Source organism: Lutra lutra, chromosome X (genome assembly GCF_902655055.1).
Source record: "Lutra lutra chromosome X, mLutLut1.2, whole genome shotgun sequence".
NCBI lineage: Eukaryota > Metazoa > Chordata > Mammalia > Carnivora > Mustelidae > Lutra > Lutra lutra.
In genome coordinates this window covers 27587060-27605134 of record NC_062296.1, presented here as the reverse complement: position 1 = coordinate 27605134, position 18075 = coordinate 27587060, and the positions used below count along the sequence as shown (strand labels likewise).

Below are 18075 nucleotides of genomic sequence, written 5' to 3'. Positions count from 1 at the left end.
ATCAAATACCTAGTTTGCAAATATTTTCTCCCATTCCTTAGATTGCCTTTTCACTCTGTTGATTGCTTCCTTTGTTGTACAGGAGCCTTTGAGTTTAATGTAGTCCCACTTGTTTATTTTTGTTTTTGATGCCTGTCCTTTTAGTGTCATTACCATGAAATCATTGTTAAGACTAATGTCATGATGTTATCTCCTGTGTTTTCTTCTAGGAGTTTTAACAGTTTCAAGTCTTATATTTAAGTCATTAATCCATTTTGAGTTGATTTTTATGTATGGTATAAGATAAAGGTCCAATTTCAATCTTTTACATGTGGATGTCCAGTTTGCCCAGCAACATTGGCAAGACTATCCATTCCCCACTGTGTATTTTTGGCACCCTAATTCAGTAAAGTTGCAGGATACAAAATTGAAATGTAAATATCACTTGCATTTCTTTCTTTTTTTTTTAAAATATTTTATTTATTCATTTGACAGACAGAGATCACAAGTAGGCAGAGAGGCAGGCAGAGAGAGAGGAGGAAGCAGGCTCCCTGCTGAGCAGAGAGCCCAATGCGGGGGGCCGATCCCAGGACCCTGAGATCACGACCTGAGCCGAAGGCAGAGGCTTGAACCCACTGAGCCATCCAGGCGCCCTCTTTCTTTTTTAAAAAAGATTTATTTATTTGTCAGAGAGGGAGAGAGAGAGAGAGAGAGAGAGAGAGAGAGAGAAAGAGCAAGCGGGCACAGACAGGGAGAGTGGCAGGCAGTGGGAGAAGCAGACTCCCTGATGCAGGACCCTATCCTAGAGCCCTGGGATCATGACCTGAGCTGAAGGCAGATGCTTAACCAAATGAGCCACCCAGGTGTCCCAAACAGTTGCATTTCTATATACTAACGATGATGTATCTGAATAGGAAAATAGGAAAACAGTTCCATTTACAATAGCATCAAAAAAATGAAACACTTAGGTATAAATTAAGGAGGTGACTTGTACACTGAAAACTAAAAATACTGATGAAAGAAATTGAAGATGCAAATAATTGGAAAGATATCATGTTCATAGATTGGAAGAATATTGCTAAAATGGCCATATTACCCAAAACAATCTACAGAGTCAATGTAATCCCTATCAAAATCCCAATGGGGGGGGTGCCTGGGTGGCTCAGTTGGTTAATCGTCCAACTCTTGGTTTTGGCTCAGGTCGTGATCTTGGGGTCCTGGAATTGAGCCCCATGTCAGGCTCTGTGCTCAGGGTTGAGTCTGCTTGGGATTCTCTCTCTTCCTCTGCCCTTCCCCCCACCCATGTGTGCACTCTCTCTCTCAAATAAAAAAATAAATCTTAAAAAAAAATTCTGATGGAATTTTTTACTTTTTTTACAGAAAAACAATCCTAAAATTCATATGAAACCACATAGGATCCTGAATAGCCAAAACAGTCTTAACAAAAAACAAAGTTGAAGGCATTGCACTTTGTCATTTCAAAATATATTATATTAAAACAGTATGATACTAGGGCGCCTGGCTGGCTTAGTCGGTGGAGCATGTGACGCTTGGTCTCAGGATTGTGGGTTGGAGCCGCACATTGGGTGTAGAGAGTGCTTTAAAATCTTTTTTTAAATAAAACCTTTAAAAAAACAGTATGGTACTGGCAGACAGACGTTAAGACTGATGGAACAGAATAAAGAGCCCAGAAATAAAAACAATGATCAGTATTTTGTTGATCTTATTTCAACTATCACTGAAGGACTTTAAACAGAGTTTAAAAGAGTTGCACGATGAGGTTTGTATTTTAGAGAGACCTCTGACGGCAGTTTCCAGGCCAAATTGAAGGGGGTGAGACAGAGGAGAGAGCCAAATGAGGACAGGGCCAAATTCCTTACTACCCGCTGCCTTTTGAGCTCACTTCAATAAAGTTCACCCTGCCTCCCAGCCTGAGGATCTGTACTTGCCAGGGTCATCCACGGCCTCCCTTCCTGCTGTCAAAATCCAGCGGTGAATTGTCTTACTGGACCTCCCAGTGGCATCTGACATAGTCACTCTGTCTTCCTTACCACCCTTGCTTCCCTTGGCTGCTGGGACACCAAGCTCTCCTGATCTATCTCTAATCTCCCCAGTCAGTCAGTCCTCTGTGCCTTCTGTGGTTTCCTCTTCCCTCCAACCTCTACAGTCTGGAGGTTGGAGAGCCCTGGACCTAGAGCCTTCAACTGCCTCTCTGTGCTCTCACCTCCTCAAGGACCTCATTCAGTCTCAAGCCTTTAAACACTGTATCTGCAAGGACACCTGCTGCCCGGAACTTTCCTTTGGGTTCCAGACAGAGCGATCTAGCTGCCTCCTGGCCGGCTCCCTTTGGAGGTCTAATAGGCCTGTCAAACTTAGCACATTCAAACTGAAGTCCTCCTGAGCCTTTCCGCCAATATCGCCCACATCCCTTCATGGCACCTCCATCCTTCTAGTTGCTTGGGTGAAAGCCTTCACGTCATCCTAACACCTAACACCTCTCACAGGTCCACAGGCAGACTGCCCAGAGCCACCAAGACCCCGCCCATGATCAAGTCTACGATAATGATCAATTTGACCTTCAGGGCCTATGGGCGTGTGCCCACCCACTTTGCCCCACATTTTCCTAACAAACCTGCAAGTATTTTCGGCACTTTGGAGACAGTCTTTTGAGACGCTAACCCACTGTCTTCCTGGTTTTGGCCTCACTGACATAAATTCATTTCTTGTTTTCACTACCAGTCATTTCTCTGCCTTTGGATTTTATCAGTGATGAGCGGCCGAGCCTGGTCTGTTTGGGACCTCTGGAGGGACATGCTCTTGGCAGCCCTGCACACCGGCAACAAGCATGGTGGGGCTGAAAACACTGGGACCCTGATCACCCTGTCCTGGCTGGTAAGGTGGGTCCACACTGGCAGAGGCAAGAGACCTGAGGCTACTGCCCCTCTTCCACCTAGCACCCCCAAAGTGGGGATTTCACTCAGAAGCAAGTCATTCATCTTACCCAGCTCCATTCTTGGCTTGGAGATTTTTCCTTGGGGGAGAAGTAGTCACAAACAGACGGCTCTTAATCTCGTCCTGAAAGACCCGACTTCATCGAAAACAGGATGAGGACGGTCAAGCTTAGCCTTTTTTTTTTTTTTAAAGTAAACTTTACCCCCAACTTGGGGCCCAAACTCATGACCCTGAGATCAAGAGTCGCTTGCTGTACAAATTAAGCCAGACAGGTGCCCTCAAAAACAGTGGTACTTATGGTGAAGGGGAATTGGGAGATAGATTCAGTGGAGAGAGAAACTAAACTGCAGGCCAGTTAATCTGCAAGAGAAATGGGTAAGGAGACAGCTGGGAGAAGCCCTCCGGGGGTCAGAACAAATCTAACACTGACATCAGGATCCCTTCTCCAAAAGAATTCAAGCTGGATTAAGCTATCTATCCAGCAGTTTAAGTCCCAGGGTATTGCTGGAAACAATACAGTAATCATCCTGCAGTTAGTGGAGTTTAACATTTGGGCATAGTCAGGAAAAGAGGCAAGGAGAAACCTGTCAAATCCATTGTCATCTCAGGGTGACTGTGTGTGTACGCCCAAGGCCACACCCCTTGAGGACCAACATAATAGGTTTAACACTGGTGTGTGTTTTGGCGGGGAGGAGGTGGCAGTGGTAGCAAGAATAGACTTAAATAATCCAGCTAGTTACTACAAATAATAATAACCTTGAAAGAAGGGGCAGAGAGCCTTTACCTAGAGTCAGTACACAACCTAAAACATCTGGTCTCCAGGGTGTCTGGGTGGCTCAGTAGTTAAGCGTCTGCCTTTGGTTCACATCATGCTCTGCATTGGGCTCCCTGCTCAGCAGGAAGCCTGCTTCACCCTCTCCCACTCCTCCTGCTTGTGTTCCCTCTCTTGCTGTCTCTCTGTCAAATAAATAAATAAAATCTTTTTTAAAAATTATATTACAAAATATCCAGTTTCCAACAAAAAAATTTTTGATATGCAAAGAAACAGGAAAGTGTAAACCAGAAGGTGGGGCGGGTCTGGGAGGCTATGGAAAAGCAGGTCACAAAAACTACCTGTGAGAATAACCAGAGATCATACTTCTTTTTCTTTTCTTTTTTTTTTTTTTAAGATTTTATTTCTTTGTCAGAGAGAGAGGGGAGGAGAGAGAGGGAGCCCAAGCAGTGAGAACAGCAGGCAGAGGGAGAAGCAGGCTCCCCGCTGAGCAGGGAGCCTGATGTGGGACTTGATCCCAGGACCCTGGGATCATGACCTGAGCTGAATGCAGACACTTAAGCAACTGAGCTACCCAGGCCCCCCCTCTTTTTCTTTCTTTTTTTTTTTTTAAGATTTTACTTACTTGAGAGAACAAGCAAGCACAAGCGGTGGGGAAGGGCAGAGGGAGAAGCAGACTCCTTGCTGAGCAGGAAGCCCGAGTCAGGGGTCCCAGCACTCTGAGATCATGACTTGAGCCAAAGGCAGATGCTTAACCAACTGAGCCACCCAGATGCCTCTACTAGATGTCATATTTAACAAAGTCTTCAAAGTAGCCATTTTAGGGGTACCGGGCTGGTTCAGTCAGAAAAGCATGTGACTCTTGATCTCAGGGTTGTGAGCTCAAGCCCCACGTTGGATGTAGTGATTACTTAAATAAATAAAACTTAAGGGTGCCTGGGTGGCTCAGTGGGTTAAAGCCTCTGCCTTCGGCTCAGGTCATGATCCCAGGGTCCTGGGATCGAGCCCCGCATCGGGCTCTCTGCTCCATGGGAAGCCTGCTTCCTCCTCGCTCTCTCTGCCTAGTTGTGATCTCTGTCAAATAAATAAATAAAATCTCTAAAATAAATAAATAAAACTTAAAAACAAATAGCTATTTTATTTATTTATTTTTTTTAAAGATTTTTATTTATTTATTTGACAGAGAGAGATCACAAGTAGACAGAGAGGCAGGCAGAGAGAGAGAGAGAGAGAGGGAAGCAGGCTCCCTGCTGAGCAGAGAGCCCAATGCGGGACTCGATCCCAGGACCCTGAGATCATGACCCGAGCCGAAGGCAGCGGCCCAACCCACTGAGCCACCCAGGCGCCCACAAATAGCCATTTTAAATATGTTCAAGAAAATAAAGGAAACCATGATTAAAGAAAGAAAGGTATGATGATGATGTCATTTAAGAGAATACAATAGATAGAAATTATACAAGAATAAGAACCAAATGGGAAATTCTAGAGTTGGAAAGTGTAGTAAGTGAGGTGAAAAGTTCACTACAGGGGCTTGTATTAGTTTGCTAGGGCTGCCATAGCAAAATGCCATAGACTGGGTGGTTTAAGCAACAGATACTTATTTTCTCACAGTTCTGGAGACTAGAAGTCCAAGATCAAGGTGTCTGCAAGTTTGGTTACTTCTGAGGCCTCTCTCCTTGGCTTGCAGATGACCCTCCTTTCACTGTTCTTCACATGGCCACTCCTCTGTGAACAGGTGCCCCTAGTGTTTCTTTTTGCATCCAAATTTCCTCATCTTACAAGCATCACTTAGACTGGATTAGGGCCTCCAGCGACAAGATACAGTAAAGCTCATCAGGCTGAAATCAAGTGACCTCAGACACTAATTCAGATTAATTCAGATCCATAGCAAAAACAAAGAACACAGGTAAAGAAAGGTACTAGTTACAGGAGGTCATTGAGAGATTGTGACTGCTAGTTGACCTGTGAGCTATGGGAGCTGGACAACTGGAGTTGCTTCAGGCCCTCCCCTGTCCTTGGAATGTACATTCTGCCTGCCCGTCCTACAGTAGGAGCCCTTTCTTGTTTTCTTCCTTTTTCTTTCTTTCTTTCTTTCAAAGATTTTATTTATTTATTTCATTTGTCGGAGAGAGAGAGAGCACAAGCAGCTTAACTGACTGAGCCACCCAGGCATCCCAGGAGAAGCCATTTCAAGAGAGTAATGTGTTACTGAGACCATCTGGACTGGATCCGTGACTGATCCCTGTTAAGGCCTCTGTGTAAACTTTTAATATTCTGGTGGGCAGGTGTGGAGATTTACTCATCTTGTGGCCATCCAAGACAAGTCTTGTAGGTAAGTTCCCTTGCTTCGTAAAGCCACCACCTACCGATCTGGAGTGATCTGCCTCTTTCTTTGGTCTCTCCTTGCCCTCTGTGTATGGGGTCCAATTTCAGATCTCATCCGGGGACCTCCCGAGGTTATGAACCAACAGTAGTTATGTCATTATTAAAGACCATATAAATGCATATTTCTTCACTTTTCTTACCTTACTGATTTAAATAGTAACTGACTAAAATAATCTGTATATAATGGTTTGTTGGGCCTATAACATATAGAAATCTAATGCATTTGCTAATCGCAGCACAAAGGAGGGAGGTGGAGCGAAGATGTAGTGGGCTAACTAAATGATTTCATTTAACTCAAACCTACCAGGGGGCGCCTGGGTGGCTCAGTGGGTTAAGCCGCTGCCTTCGGCTCGGGTCATGATCTCAGGGTTCTGGGATCGAGTCCCGCATTGAGTCCCGCATCGGGCTCTCTGCTCAGCGGGGAGCCTGCTTCCCTCTCTCTCTGCCTGCCTCTCCGTCTACTTGTGATCTCTCTCTGTCAAATAAAAAAAAGAAAGAAAAAAAAACCTACCAGAATAACAAGAATCAGAAATGATAAACAAGGTTAATATAACAGAATATATGTATGTATATATATATATACCTTCTTTCCTTTCTTCCCTTAGCTCCTTTAAAAGTCATAAATTTATATATACTATAACAATGTATTGTTAAGTCTGCAACACCTGTAGATGTAATATTTTTAACATTATCACCAAAAGGGGGAAAGAGGGGCGCCTAGGTGGCTCAGTCAGTCAAGCTTCTGCCTTTGGCTCAGGTCATAATTGCAGGGTCCTGAGATCAAGCCCCACGTGGGGCTCCCTACTCAGTGGGGAGCCTGCTTGTCTCTCTCCCTCTGCTGTTCCCCACGCTTGTGCTCTTTCCAAATTATTTGAGAGAGAGAGAGAGAGTGAGAGCACGTGCACGGGAGTGGGGGAAGGAGCAGAGGGAGAGGGACAAGCAAAGTCAAGCTGAGCGCAGAGCCTGACACAGGGCCGGATGTGGGGCCCGATCGCATGACCCTGAGATCATGACCTGAGCTGAAATAAAGTCGGGTGCCAAACCGACTGAGCCACCCAGGCACCCCCCTGCATTACTCTTCTTACCTCATTTTAGAATTTTTTCCTTTTCCTTGAGTCCACTCCAGTTACATTTCTTCCTCGCTGTTCCTAGGACATGTCAGGCCCTGCTTCAGGGCCTTTGTGTTCTGTCTGGAATGTGCTTCCAGACACCTGCTTCATTTAGGTCTCTGCTAGATGTTCCCTTATCAGAAGAGGCCCTCCTTGATCATCGTATGGAAATTAGCTTTGCCCCCACACCACTGCGCTCTTATTCCCTTACCTTGCTCTACTGTTCTGATAGTACTTATCTCAATCTGGTATTGTTGATATATGTGTGTATAAATCTGTAACTGTATCTCATGTAAGTTCTGTGAGAGCACGGACTTGTGCACTTGTTAGGGCTCTAACCCCACAGCTTACGTCAATGCCTGGCATACAGTGGGTGCTCAGAAGCTATTAGATGCATGTCCACGGCCTCCAGTCTAGTCCAGTCCACTATCCTATCACCTGAACTAGTGCTCCAGTCTCCTAAATGATCTCCCTGTCTCGTGTCTGATTCCCTCAATCCGTTCTCTCCACTGCAGAATTCTCTTTTTAACATTCAGATCGGATCATCTCACTTTCTTTCTTCAAACCTTTTAATGGGATCCCTTTGCCCTTTGGATAAAGCCCAAAGTCCTTAACATGACTTGCAAGGTGCCCGCTCTTTGGCCCGCTTACCTGGCCACATTGTTTGCTTCCTGCGGCCATGCCGGACTGCTTGGAATTCTCCATTGAAGCCAGTCACTCACGTCAGGTCCTTAGTATGTAGGTACTTACACCTCTGCCTGGGACACTCTTCTGCTCCCCTTGTAGGTCTCAGTTTGAGGGTCATTTCTAGGGGAGCCTTTGCTGACCTCTCAGACGAGGTTTGCTTCTTCAGCGTCTGCTGCAATCTTAGCACTATCGGCATGGTTGCTTTTCCCCCCACATACTTAAAAAAAACCTTAAGAACAAAAGTTTAGTTTCTATGAAATGAAATTGCACCATTTAATTAAAAGTGATAAAAAATAGTTGACTTTGGGGCTCCTGGGTGGCTCAGTTGGTTAAGCGTCTGCCTTCAGCTCAGGTCATGATCTCAAGAGTCCTGGGTTCAAGCCCCACGTTGGGCTCCTTGGTCAGTAGGGAGCCTGCTTCTCCCTCCCCCTGTGCCACAACCCCTGCTTGTGTTCTCTCTCTGTCTCTCTCTCACATAAATAAGATCTTTAAAAAATAGTTGACTTTAAAAAAGGTCATCATAAACTTGTAAATACGAAAAATATTTTGAGTACACTATCGATGCGTGTGCTTTTGTGGTTATAGTCCCTTTTTTATTTTCATATTTTTTTTTCATAAATTATTTTCATATTTTTAAAAGATTTTATTTACTTAGTTGTCAGAGTGCAGAAGGCAGAGGGAGAAGCAGACTCCCCGCTGAGCAAGGAGCCCAATGCGGGACTCTATCCCAGGACCCTGAGATGGTGACCTGAGCTGAAGGCAGACTCTTAACCAACTGAGCCACCCAGGTGTCCTGGTCCCTTTTTTTTTCTTAAAGATTTATTTACTTTTGTGGGGCGGGGTGGGGGGGAGGAAGAGAGTGGGGGAGGGACAGAGGGAGAGGGAGAGAGAATCCAAGTACACTCCCCACTGAGCACAGAGCCTAACACGGGGCTAGATCCCAGGACCCCAAGATCATGACCTGAACTGATTTTTTAAAAAAGATTTTATTGGGGCACCTGGGTGGCTCAGTGGGTTAAAGCCTCTGCCTTCGGCTCAGGTCATGATCCCAGGGTCCTGGGATCGAGCCCCACATCGGGCTCTCTGCTCAGTGGGGAGCCTGCTTCCTCCTCTCTCTCTGCCTGCCTCTCTGCCTACTTGTGATTTCTGTCTGTCAAATAAATAAGTAAATACTCTTTAAAAAAAAAAGATAAAAAAGATTTTATTTATTTATTTGACAGACAGAGATCACAAGTAGGCAGAGAGGCAGGCAGAGAGAGAGAGAGGAGGAAGTAGGCTCCCCGCTGAGCAGAGAGCCCGATGCGGGGCTCCATCCCAGGACCCTGGGATCATGACCTGAGCCGAAGGCAGAGGCTTTAACCCACTGAGCCACCCAGGTGCCCGACCTGAACTGGTTATTAAGAGTCAGATGCCCAACTGACTGCCTTTGGCTCAGGTCGTGGTCCTGGAGTCCTAGAATGAAGTCCCACATCAGGCTCCCCACACAGCAGGAAGTCTGCTTCTCCCCTGACCCTCCCTCTCTTCGTACTCTCTCCCACTCAAATAAATAAATAAAATCTTTAAAAAAAGAATCTGTTGAATGTTGTAGATTCTAAGAATAATCCTCACATGCGTGTATCTTGTATACTTTTTAAAAATCCTGTGTACTCCTAAGATTCAGAGGCAGGTATTAAAACATGTGGAGCCGGGGCGCCTCCGTGGCTTAGTTGGTTAAGCATCTGCCTTTGGCTCAGGTCATGATCTTAGGGTCCTGGGATAGAGCCCTGCATCAGGTTCTGAGCAGGGAGCCTGCTTCTCCCTCTCCTGCTCCCCCTGCTGCTCCCCCTGCTTATGCTCTCTTTCTCTGTCAAATAAATAAATAAAATCTTAAATTTTTTTTAAAAATGTGGAGTAGTAGACAAATGTCAGCTTTCTTCTATTTTTTCTCTCAGCTCTTGATGACTAACTGCTTGATCTGGGCCTTCAGTCCCACCTTGTCAATTCTGGAGCTTAGTCTCCAGCTGCATTCTGTCCCTTTCATCTTTTTCTCCTGAGCCATTTCCAACATAAATTCTCAGGAACAGAAAAAAAAACACCCCACTATTTTGCACCTCATCGATGGTTTTTTTTTTCATGACACTTTTTAGAACACTTCCTTCCTTTGCCTTCTGTGGCAGTGCGTGTTGCTACTTCTCTGTTCTCCATTGATACATTCTCTTATAAAATGTATCACTTTGTGTCGAGTAAATTGGTGATACTGAATTCCCGCAAGGCTGGGATTGGCTTAACCCTAACAGGTCAACCCAGTGCACTTTTTGTCTTGTACTCATCACATCTGTCGCTGTTTTTTTTTTTTTAAGAGATTTATTTATTTATTTGGATTTATTTATTTATTTATTTATTATTTATTTGGGCAGAGAGAGAGAATCTCAAGCAGACTCCCCACCGAGCACGGAGCCTGACATGGGGCTCCATCTCACAACCCTGAGATCATGACCTGAGCCAAAGTCAAGAGTTCAACGCTTAACCAACTGAGTCCCCCAGGCACCCCACACCTGTCATTGTTTGATGTGTAGCTCCATGAAGACAGGGGTTGGGCCTGTCGTTTGCTAATATCCCCTATGCCAAGCACAGTGCCTGACACAGTGGGTGCTCAAGGAGTATATTTGAATGGAGTAATGAGTGTGAATTTAAAAACTCTAACCCACAACTTATTACTGCATCTGTTTTCTGGGATCAGCACAAATACTAAGCAGATCAGTGAAAATTTATTCATCATTTGGTCTAATTGGTCTCCCTGCCTCTTATCTTCCATCTTCCTGTAATCTATCCAATAGCCTACAACAATAGTAACATTAAAAAAAAAAGTCTGATTGTGTTCCCCTCCCCAAACCTCTGCTATCTCATGACCTATAGAATATAGTCAAACCCCCTCAACCTGGATTTGAGGCTTTGGCCCCAATACTCCTTTCCAGACATTTCTGGGTTTATTTGTTTATCATATGCCAAGCACTGGGTTAGTCACTGAGGACTTTCCAAACTAGCTGGGAAGACAGGTACGTAGATTAATATGACCAGCTCTATTGTGAACACAAATAATTTCAGACAGTGGATTATAAAATGTTAGTTTTTTGTTCTCTGAACTTGGCTTACAAGTTCAGCTTAGAACTGCAGTGTCCAATATAGTGGCTACCAGCCGCATTTGAGATACTCAACTGCCCCCTGAAGCTGGTGGCTATCATACTGGACAGCACAGCATAAGCCATTCCAATCATTTGTGGAAGGGGGGGTTACCTACAGTAGTTTATTTTTACTTAAAGATTGTATTTATTTGAGGGGTGCCTGGGTGGCTCAGTGGGTTATAGCCTCTGCCTTCAGCTCAGGTCATATCTCAGGGTCCTGGGATCGAGCCCCGCATTGGGCCTCTCTGCTCAGCAGGGAGCCTGCTCCCTCCCTCTCTCTCTGCCTGCCTCTCTGCCTACTTGTGATCTCTGTCAAATAAATAAATAAAATCTTAAAAAAAAAGATTATATTTATTTGAGAGCGAGATTGAGATAATATGTTGGGGAAGGGGCAGAGGGAGAAGCAGCCTCCCTGCCCAGCAGGGAGCCCACCATGGGACTGGATCCCACCACCCTTAGATCATGACCTGAGCGGAAGGCACGGGTTTAACCGACTGAGCCCCCCAGGCACCCACCTGTGGTGCTTTAAGAGAGCAAGGACCATTTCCCATATGTGCACTCTGGTGCTAGCCACCAGCTCCCCCACCCAATTCTCCCACTCCCACCCCACCCTCCAAACACACAGCCTGGCGGGGGCAGATTTTGTAGTAGTACAGGCTTCCGGTAGAGCTCATACATGGAGGTACTTTGGTAAACTACTAAGTGATACAGAAACGTGATGTAATAGGTTCAGTTCTTGCTTTCATCAGTCTTAGTTCAAGCGAATTTTAGGTCTTTTCTCGAACTTCCCCCATCCCCGGAATTTATGCCAAAGGGCTCTGAAAAGTTATGTCACACCCAGGCAGCATATGTAACAGGTAAAAATCCAGACCGAACCTACCTCAAGGCTTTTATAAGCCATCCATCCAGGGCCCTATTTCACCACCTGCCTTTTCCTTTCACTTTCCCTAGAAAGGAAGGACACGACGAATTAAGATTTCCAAACAACAAAAGATTTATTTTGAGGTGTGAGACTAATAGGGAAACTAAGTGATGGGGATTGGACTCTCATCGGGGTCTTCTGGGAAATGGGAAGCACCACCCTCTTCTGCAGCTCGATGCTTCTCCAATTTAGCAATCAATTCTTTCGCTGGATTGAAGACGCCATTGGTCTGCTGGTCACAGACATAGCAGCGAGGGGTGGTGCGGAAATGCTGCAGTGCACAGCTCTCGCAGAAATAATGCCTGCACTTGGTGACAACTGGATTCCGGAAGGTCTGGCGACAGATGAAACACTTGAATGGTATTTCCTCATCATCGCTTCCCACTTCATAGTTTTCGTCCTCATAGACACCATAGCGACCCTCATCAAGCTCACGTTCGATCTGCCACCCATGCTTGTAATCTGAACGGTCATGGAGGAACTTGCAGCTGTCTCCGAAGCCGCAAAAGCCAGTCTCCTTGTAGTCCTTACAAATGTCGGGCTGGTAATCCCAGCGCACGGTGGCACGTAGATGCTCGGGAGCTCGGATGGGGCCCTTCCTCACCATCCCGGAGGAAGCATTGCCCATAGACGTATCCTTGGGCTTCATGAATTTCTGGTAATTATTGATTCCCCGATAGATCTTGTCATCTTCCTTGCCCCTCAGCTCCTCCTGGATCTTCTGGCTGCGCTCAAAGATGGCTTGTGCATCACGCTCCTTCTCTGTGTCTAGCTCATAGACAGCAGTCGCCCCCATATCCTCTGGTCCCACGGGTTTTGCCGATCGGGTGGACTTGTACACCACGCCAAGACTCTCGGGCTCTTTCTCCTCCTCCTCCTCCTCCTCCTCGCTGCTCAAGTTGCCGTAAGCCGCCTTCTGTTTACCACTGCCACGAGTCTTCTGTATCATCGGATTGTGGATCGCCCGCTTCTTCTCCGGGCGAACCACAGTGCTGCCTTCGTCACTGCTGCTGCTGTTGCTGTCCCCGGGCTCCGAGTAGCAGACCGGGCGCTTCCTGCGGCCCGCAGCCCCTTTTCGCCCACCAGGCTTTTTGAAGAGGAAGGTGCACACCTGGTCTGCCGTCTTGGCCGGAGAAAGTTGCTCTGCCATTTTAGAGTCCGCAGCTCCGGAAGGCTATGGCGTGCTGGGCCTCGCGGGGCCTCTTCACGTCACCGCACGTCGCGCGCCCGGCCTCCAGTCGGAGCGAGATGGGCTGCCCCAAGCGGACTGCGGGCATCCGCGGGGGCGAGGATGCGAGCGCGCACCGCCCCTGAGCCCTGCCGGCCCCCGTCGCTTCCTCCCGCGGCGTGCGCGGCCCCGCCCCGCCGGCTGGCTGCCGCGGAGCCTACTGGGAAGGGGCCGAGGCCGGGTCACCTTTAACCGGGCCGGGAACGAGGGTTTTGGCGTTGGCCGCCGCGGTGCGATGTGGTTCGAGATCCTGCCCGGGATCGGCGTCATGGCCGTGTGCTTGGTCATCCCCGGCATAGCCACGGCGCACATCCACAGGTTCACCAACGGGGGCAAGGTAAGGCGGCCTCTCCCGCGCGAAGGCTGACTTCGCGGACGGGCGGTGGGAGGCCACTGGGGTCCGGAGCCGCTCTCCGACCTGGGGGACACCAGGCTTGCATCCCCCTTCTTCTGGTTGCCTAAAAGCAGAGGCTTGCGGAACGAAAGCCGACGGAAACCACGTTCTGCTCTAGCAAGAAGCAGCTAGTTGTTGGGTGGAGTGGCCAAGACGGCGTTGTAGGTTCGGGGGCTGGAAAGGTAGAGGAGAAGGTGGGTCCGAACTCCTGGGCCTCGCTTTAGTCTTGCCTTCACCCCCTCGGATCTCTAATCTTTTGATTGTAATGTCTCGCGTCCGCATCTTGGTACCTTCTCAGTTTTTAACCTCTCTGCTCTTGATTAGGTTTTTACTTTGACATTTTTTATCTCCACCCCCCACCCCGCCTTTTCCCAAGCCTTGAGGAATTTACCGTTAAGATCCTGCTTTTCAGGGGCGCCTGGGTGGCTCAGTGGGTTAAGCCGCTGCCTTCGGCTCAGGTCATGATCCCAGGTCCTGGGTTCGAGCCCCACATCGGGCTTTCTGCTCAGCGGGGAGCCTGCTTCCTCCTCTCTCTCTGCCTGCCTCTCTGCCTACTTGTGATTTCTGTCAAATAAATAAATAAAATCTTTAAAAAAAAAAAAAGATCCTGCTTTTCATATCAGGATTTCATTTTCCTCTCTTCCAGGCCCATCACGTTATCCCTAGAGTACAGGGCATAATGTATTTGCTTTCTGGTTTTGTGATTGTTCTTCACGTGTGATCTGCTGCTATTGTTTCTTCTCTTTGAGGTCCCAAATGGAAACAAGTAGTCAAGTCTTTCAAATAAGGGGGTGGGGGGAAAGGAAAGGAGGAAAGGAAAAAAAAAACAGATGCTGGTTAAAATAGAATGTGTAAAGACTCATGGTTACCATCTCAATTTTGAAGCTTAATGGTCCGATTTTATTTAGGATTTGGTCTTAATTTGGCCTTAATTTGGCTTGTTTCAGTGATGATTCCATTTTCCTAGAATGCCACTTAATAAGTTCTGATAGCCCTCTATTATAATAGAGTCACTCATCTTCGTAAACATTGTGCAATAATGATTTCTTTTAATTGTAGGAAAAAAGGGTTGCCTATTATCCATATCAGTGGAGTTTGATGCAAAGAGATAGGCGCATATCTGGAGTTGATCGTTACTATGTGTCAAAGGTAAGATGGCTCTGATACTAGACATCCTCCGGGTTGAGATGGGTTCTGGTTATGTTTTGCCAAATGTCTTAACAGTGCTAATTGAATTTGAGTTGTCTTGTCTTCTGGCGAAGTTGAGCAGCCTTTCAGAGATTTAATGATCGTTTGTGTTTTTATTCCATGGATTGTCTGCTTGTGTGCTTTGCTTGTTTTTTTTTTTTTTTTATGGGGGTTCTTTATACGTTATGGTTATTAATTTTCTGTCTGTTTTACATGTGGCAGATCTTTTTTTACCAGTCTGTCTCCACTTTATGAAGCCTCCCATCAGTTTTTAATTTTGATGTTCATTTTATCATATTTTGTCATTCAGGATTTTGAGTTTTATGTCTTGCTTACAAATGACTGTCCTACCCAAGATTATAAATAAATTTTTAAAATTTCTCCAAATATCTTTTTTTTTTCTTAAAGATTTTATTTATTTATTTGACAGAGAGAGAGACAGAGAGGGAACACAAGCAGGGGGAGCGGGAGAGGGAGAAGCAGGCTTCCCGCCGAGCAGGGAGCCTGATGTGGGGCTCCATCCCAGGACTCTGGGATCATGACCTGAGCCAAAGGCAGACGCTTAACAACTGAGCCACCCAGGCGCCCCTCCAAATATCTTTTTTTTAACGTTTAGTGCTAACTTGTCTATAGGTCATTGGGGGTATAATGTGAAATCACAGGATTTAACTTTACTTTTTTCCAAGAGATAGCCAGTTGTCACAATTATCTAGTTATGGAGCAGTCCATTTTTAATTTTAATTTAATTTAATTTAAAAAAAGATTTTATTTATTTATTTGACAGAAATCACAAGTAAGCAGAGAGGCAGAGGGGGTGGGGGTGGGGTGGGGGAAGCAGGCTCCCCACTGAGCAGAGAGCCCGATGCGGGGCTCGATCCCAGGACCCTGGGATCATGACCTGAGCCGAAGGCAGAGGCTTAACCCACTGAGCCACCCAGGCGCCCCTCCATTTTTTATTTGAAATACCATTCGAGTGAACCAAATTTCTGTATACACACGGTCCTGTATCACGAATACACTAATACTTCATGAGTTTGCCGGTTCGTGCACCCAGTACCATATGTAAAGAATTACCATAATTGTGCATTTGAGTGAATCCTGTGGAATTGCTGTTTTTGTAGGTCAGATATAGGCAAGCAGAACATTTTCATATGATTAAACCTGGTAGTATGTTCTTAGATCTTGTAGGAGTTCATCGCCATTATTCTTTAAGGAAAAAAAAAAGTAGTTTTTAATATTTTCTCCTTGCTCGTTTATTCTTCACAGTGAACCTAGGTTAATACTCATTTCATTTTATAGATGAGAAAACAGGGTCAGAGTGGTTCAGTGACACTTAAGGACTCAGCCTAGGTGATCTGCCTGTCAGCACGGCGCCCTTTGAGAAGCTGACGAACATGGTGATAGAGGTCTACTTGACTAAGGCAGGATTTCCCAGTGTGGTCCAAGAGTGTCCAGCACAGTCGGCCGGCGCACAAGATGGAGAGAAGGTTCCCGATTAGAATTTCTGCAGGGCAGCTCCTAGGACTCTGCAGGTCTCATTTCTCTCAAGGTGGTTCTGCCTACGATAGTAAGCGGACTACCTGGACTGTGTTATTTAACACTTGGAAGAAATGTCGTCCCTGACTGATGTTTTACTCTCCAGTTTCTGAAGAATTTGGTCGTGAGCTAAGAAAGAGTGGGTCTTCTGAACAAACAGTGTCACGCTCACAGAGAAAGAGTTCTGGAGTTGGGGGGTCCCTGACCTTGAATTCTGGCCCTGCCACTTCCTTGCTGACTTCCACAAGAGCCTTTTAAGCTGAGTCTCCATTTGTTCATCTGTAAAAACTAGAATGAGGTTAATGGTCTCTTCCTCACGTTGGCTGTTATTTTTTTGTAATGATTTGACCCGATTGTCTTCACTCTCGGAAGGATCCAGCCTGTCACTGGTTTTCCTTTTGATGGGCGGGGCACTTTTCGTATAAAGTGATGTTTGCTGCGGTCAGAAACTGGAAACTAGAAATCACTGTAGGTTATTCTTTGTACCTCAGTGATTAGAAAATTCAGTTCAGCTTACTGTTGCATCGAGAGAAAGGTGGGGTGTGCGGGTACGTCCTTAATAACAGAGCAGGCCGCTGACGCCAGAGAGCACCCGCGCGCCTCACTGCGTGTACGGATGCCGGGTGTTGGTGCACATCGAAGGTTTGGGGCAGCCCCGTGTGGAGCGAGTCTGTGGGTGCCGTTTGCCCACCAGCATTTGCTCACTTTGTGTCTGCGTCACGTTTTGGTAGTTTTCAAACTATTTCAAACTTTGTTACTGTTGACATTTGTCATGGCGATCTGCAATCTGTGCTTACAGCTCAGAGAGAACTCAGATGGTGGTTCCCGTTTTTTAGCACTAAGGTTTTTTGAAATTAAGGTATGCACATTGGTTTGTAGACGTATGCTGTTGCACACTGAACAGACCGCACTGTCGTGCAAACGGGACTTTTCTATGCACCGGGCAACCAGACCCGTTCCTTCCGCTCACTGTACCGCAGCGGTCTGGAACTGACTTGTGTCCCTGAGGCACGCCTGCGTGTGTACATTTGTGGCCGCAACAGAATTCTGACATTTCCCTTTTGATTCTATTTTTCAGGGTTTGGAGAATATCGATTAAGGAAGCATCTTCCTGATGGATGAAAAATAACTCAGTCATGCTCATCTAGCCCTTCTAAAGGTTATGCAGTGTATTAATGGAGTGCATAATAAAAAAGTAATCAAAGGCTTTCTTGACTTTTTTTTTAACAGTACTACACAAGCTCAAACAGTCTACCCAAATGGAGCTTTTTCGCCTTAAAAAGAAAACTAGGAGGCAACTGAGGCTTAGAATTATAGCTAGAATGTGTAGCAAGCACCTGTCCCTGTGCCCACTGCCCAGCCTGTCATACATGGTAGTTAGTACTGTTGGGATATATATATATAATTTGTTGGAACAAAATATACTGTTGGAATATTTAAAAAGACATTTCAGGGGGCCCTGGGTGGCTGAGTGAAGTGACTGCCTTTGGCTTGGGCAGGTCGTGATCTCAGGGACCTGGGATTGAGCCCCACCCCTACCCCCCTTTTCAGTGGGGAGCCTGCTTCTCCCTCTGCCACTTTCCCAACTTGTGCTCTCTCACTCTCGCTCTCTCTCAAATAAATAAAATCTTAAAAAAAAAAAAAAAAAAAGATCATTCCTTTAGAGATTGCTAGGAGAATACAGAAAAAGTAGTACCTTTTTTTCCCCCCTGTAGTTCCTTTCCTGGGTGATTCCTGTTGTGTGAAATTCCAGGTAGAAATG

The 18075-nt window shown here is 46.1% G+C and overlaps 2 protein-coding genes across 2 annotated transcripts; one reads left to right on the top strand and one right to left on the bottom strand.

Moving 5' to 3' along the window:
• Window positions 1–12015: 12015 nt before the first annotated feature.
• RNF113A (ring finger protein 113A) lies at window positions 12016–13275 on the bottom strand. The gene has a single exon (XM_047714930.1). The coding sequence runs from the start codon at window positions 13115–13117 to the stop codon at window positions 12071–12073; it is 1047 nt and encodes a 348-aa protein (XP_047570886.1). The 5' UTR covers window positions 13118–13275; the 3' UTR covers window positions 12016–12070.
• Window positions 13276–13318: 43 nt separating this feature from the next.
• NDUFA1 (NADH:ubiquinone oxidoreductase subunit A1) lies at window positions 13319–17512 on the top strand. The gene is made up of 3 exons (XM_047714931.1): window positions 13319–13532; window positions 14649–14738; window positions 17392–17512. The coding sequence occupies exons 1-3, from the start codon at window positions 13431–13433 to the stop codon at window positions 17410–17412; spliced, it is 213 nt and encodes a 70-aa protein (XP_047570887.1). The 5' UTR covers window positions 13319–13430; the 3' UTR covers window positions 17413–17512.
• Window positions 17513–18075: the final 563 nt, after the last annotated feature.

Excerpts from the sequence above, each read along its gene's own strand:
- RNF113A (XM_047714930.1), bottom strand. The coding sequence starts at position 13,117 with ATGGCAGAGCAACTTTCTCCGGCCAAGACGGCAGACCAGGTGTGCACC.
- NDUFA1 (XM_047714931.1), top strand. The coding sequence starts at position 13,431 with ATGTGGTTCGAGATCCTGCCCGGGATCGGCGTCATGGCCGTGTGCTTG. Across the intron at positions 13,533-14,648 it reads GGTTCACCAACGGGGGCAAG|GAAAAAAGGGTTGCCTATTA; the intron begins GTAAGGCGGCCT and ends TTTTAATTGTAG. Across the intron at positions 14,739-17,391 it reads ATCGTTACTATGTGTCAAAG|GGTTTGGAGAATATCGATTA; the intron begins GTAAGATGGCTC and ends TCTATTTTTCAG.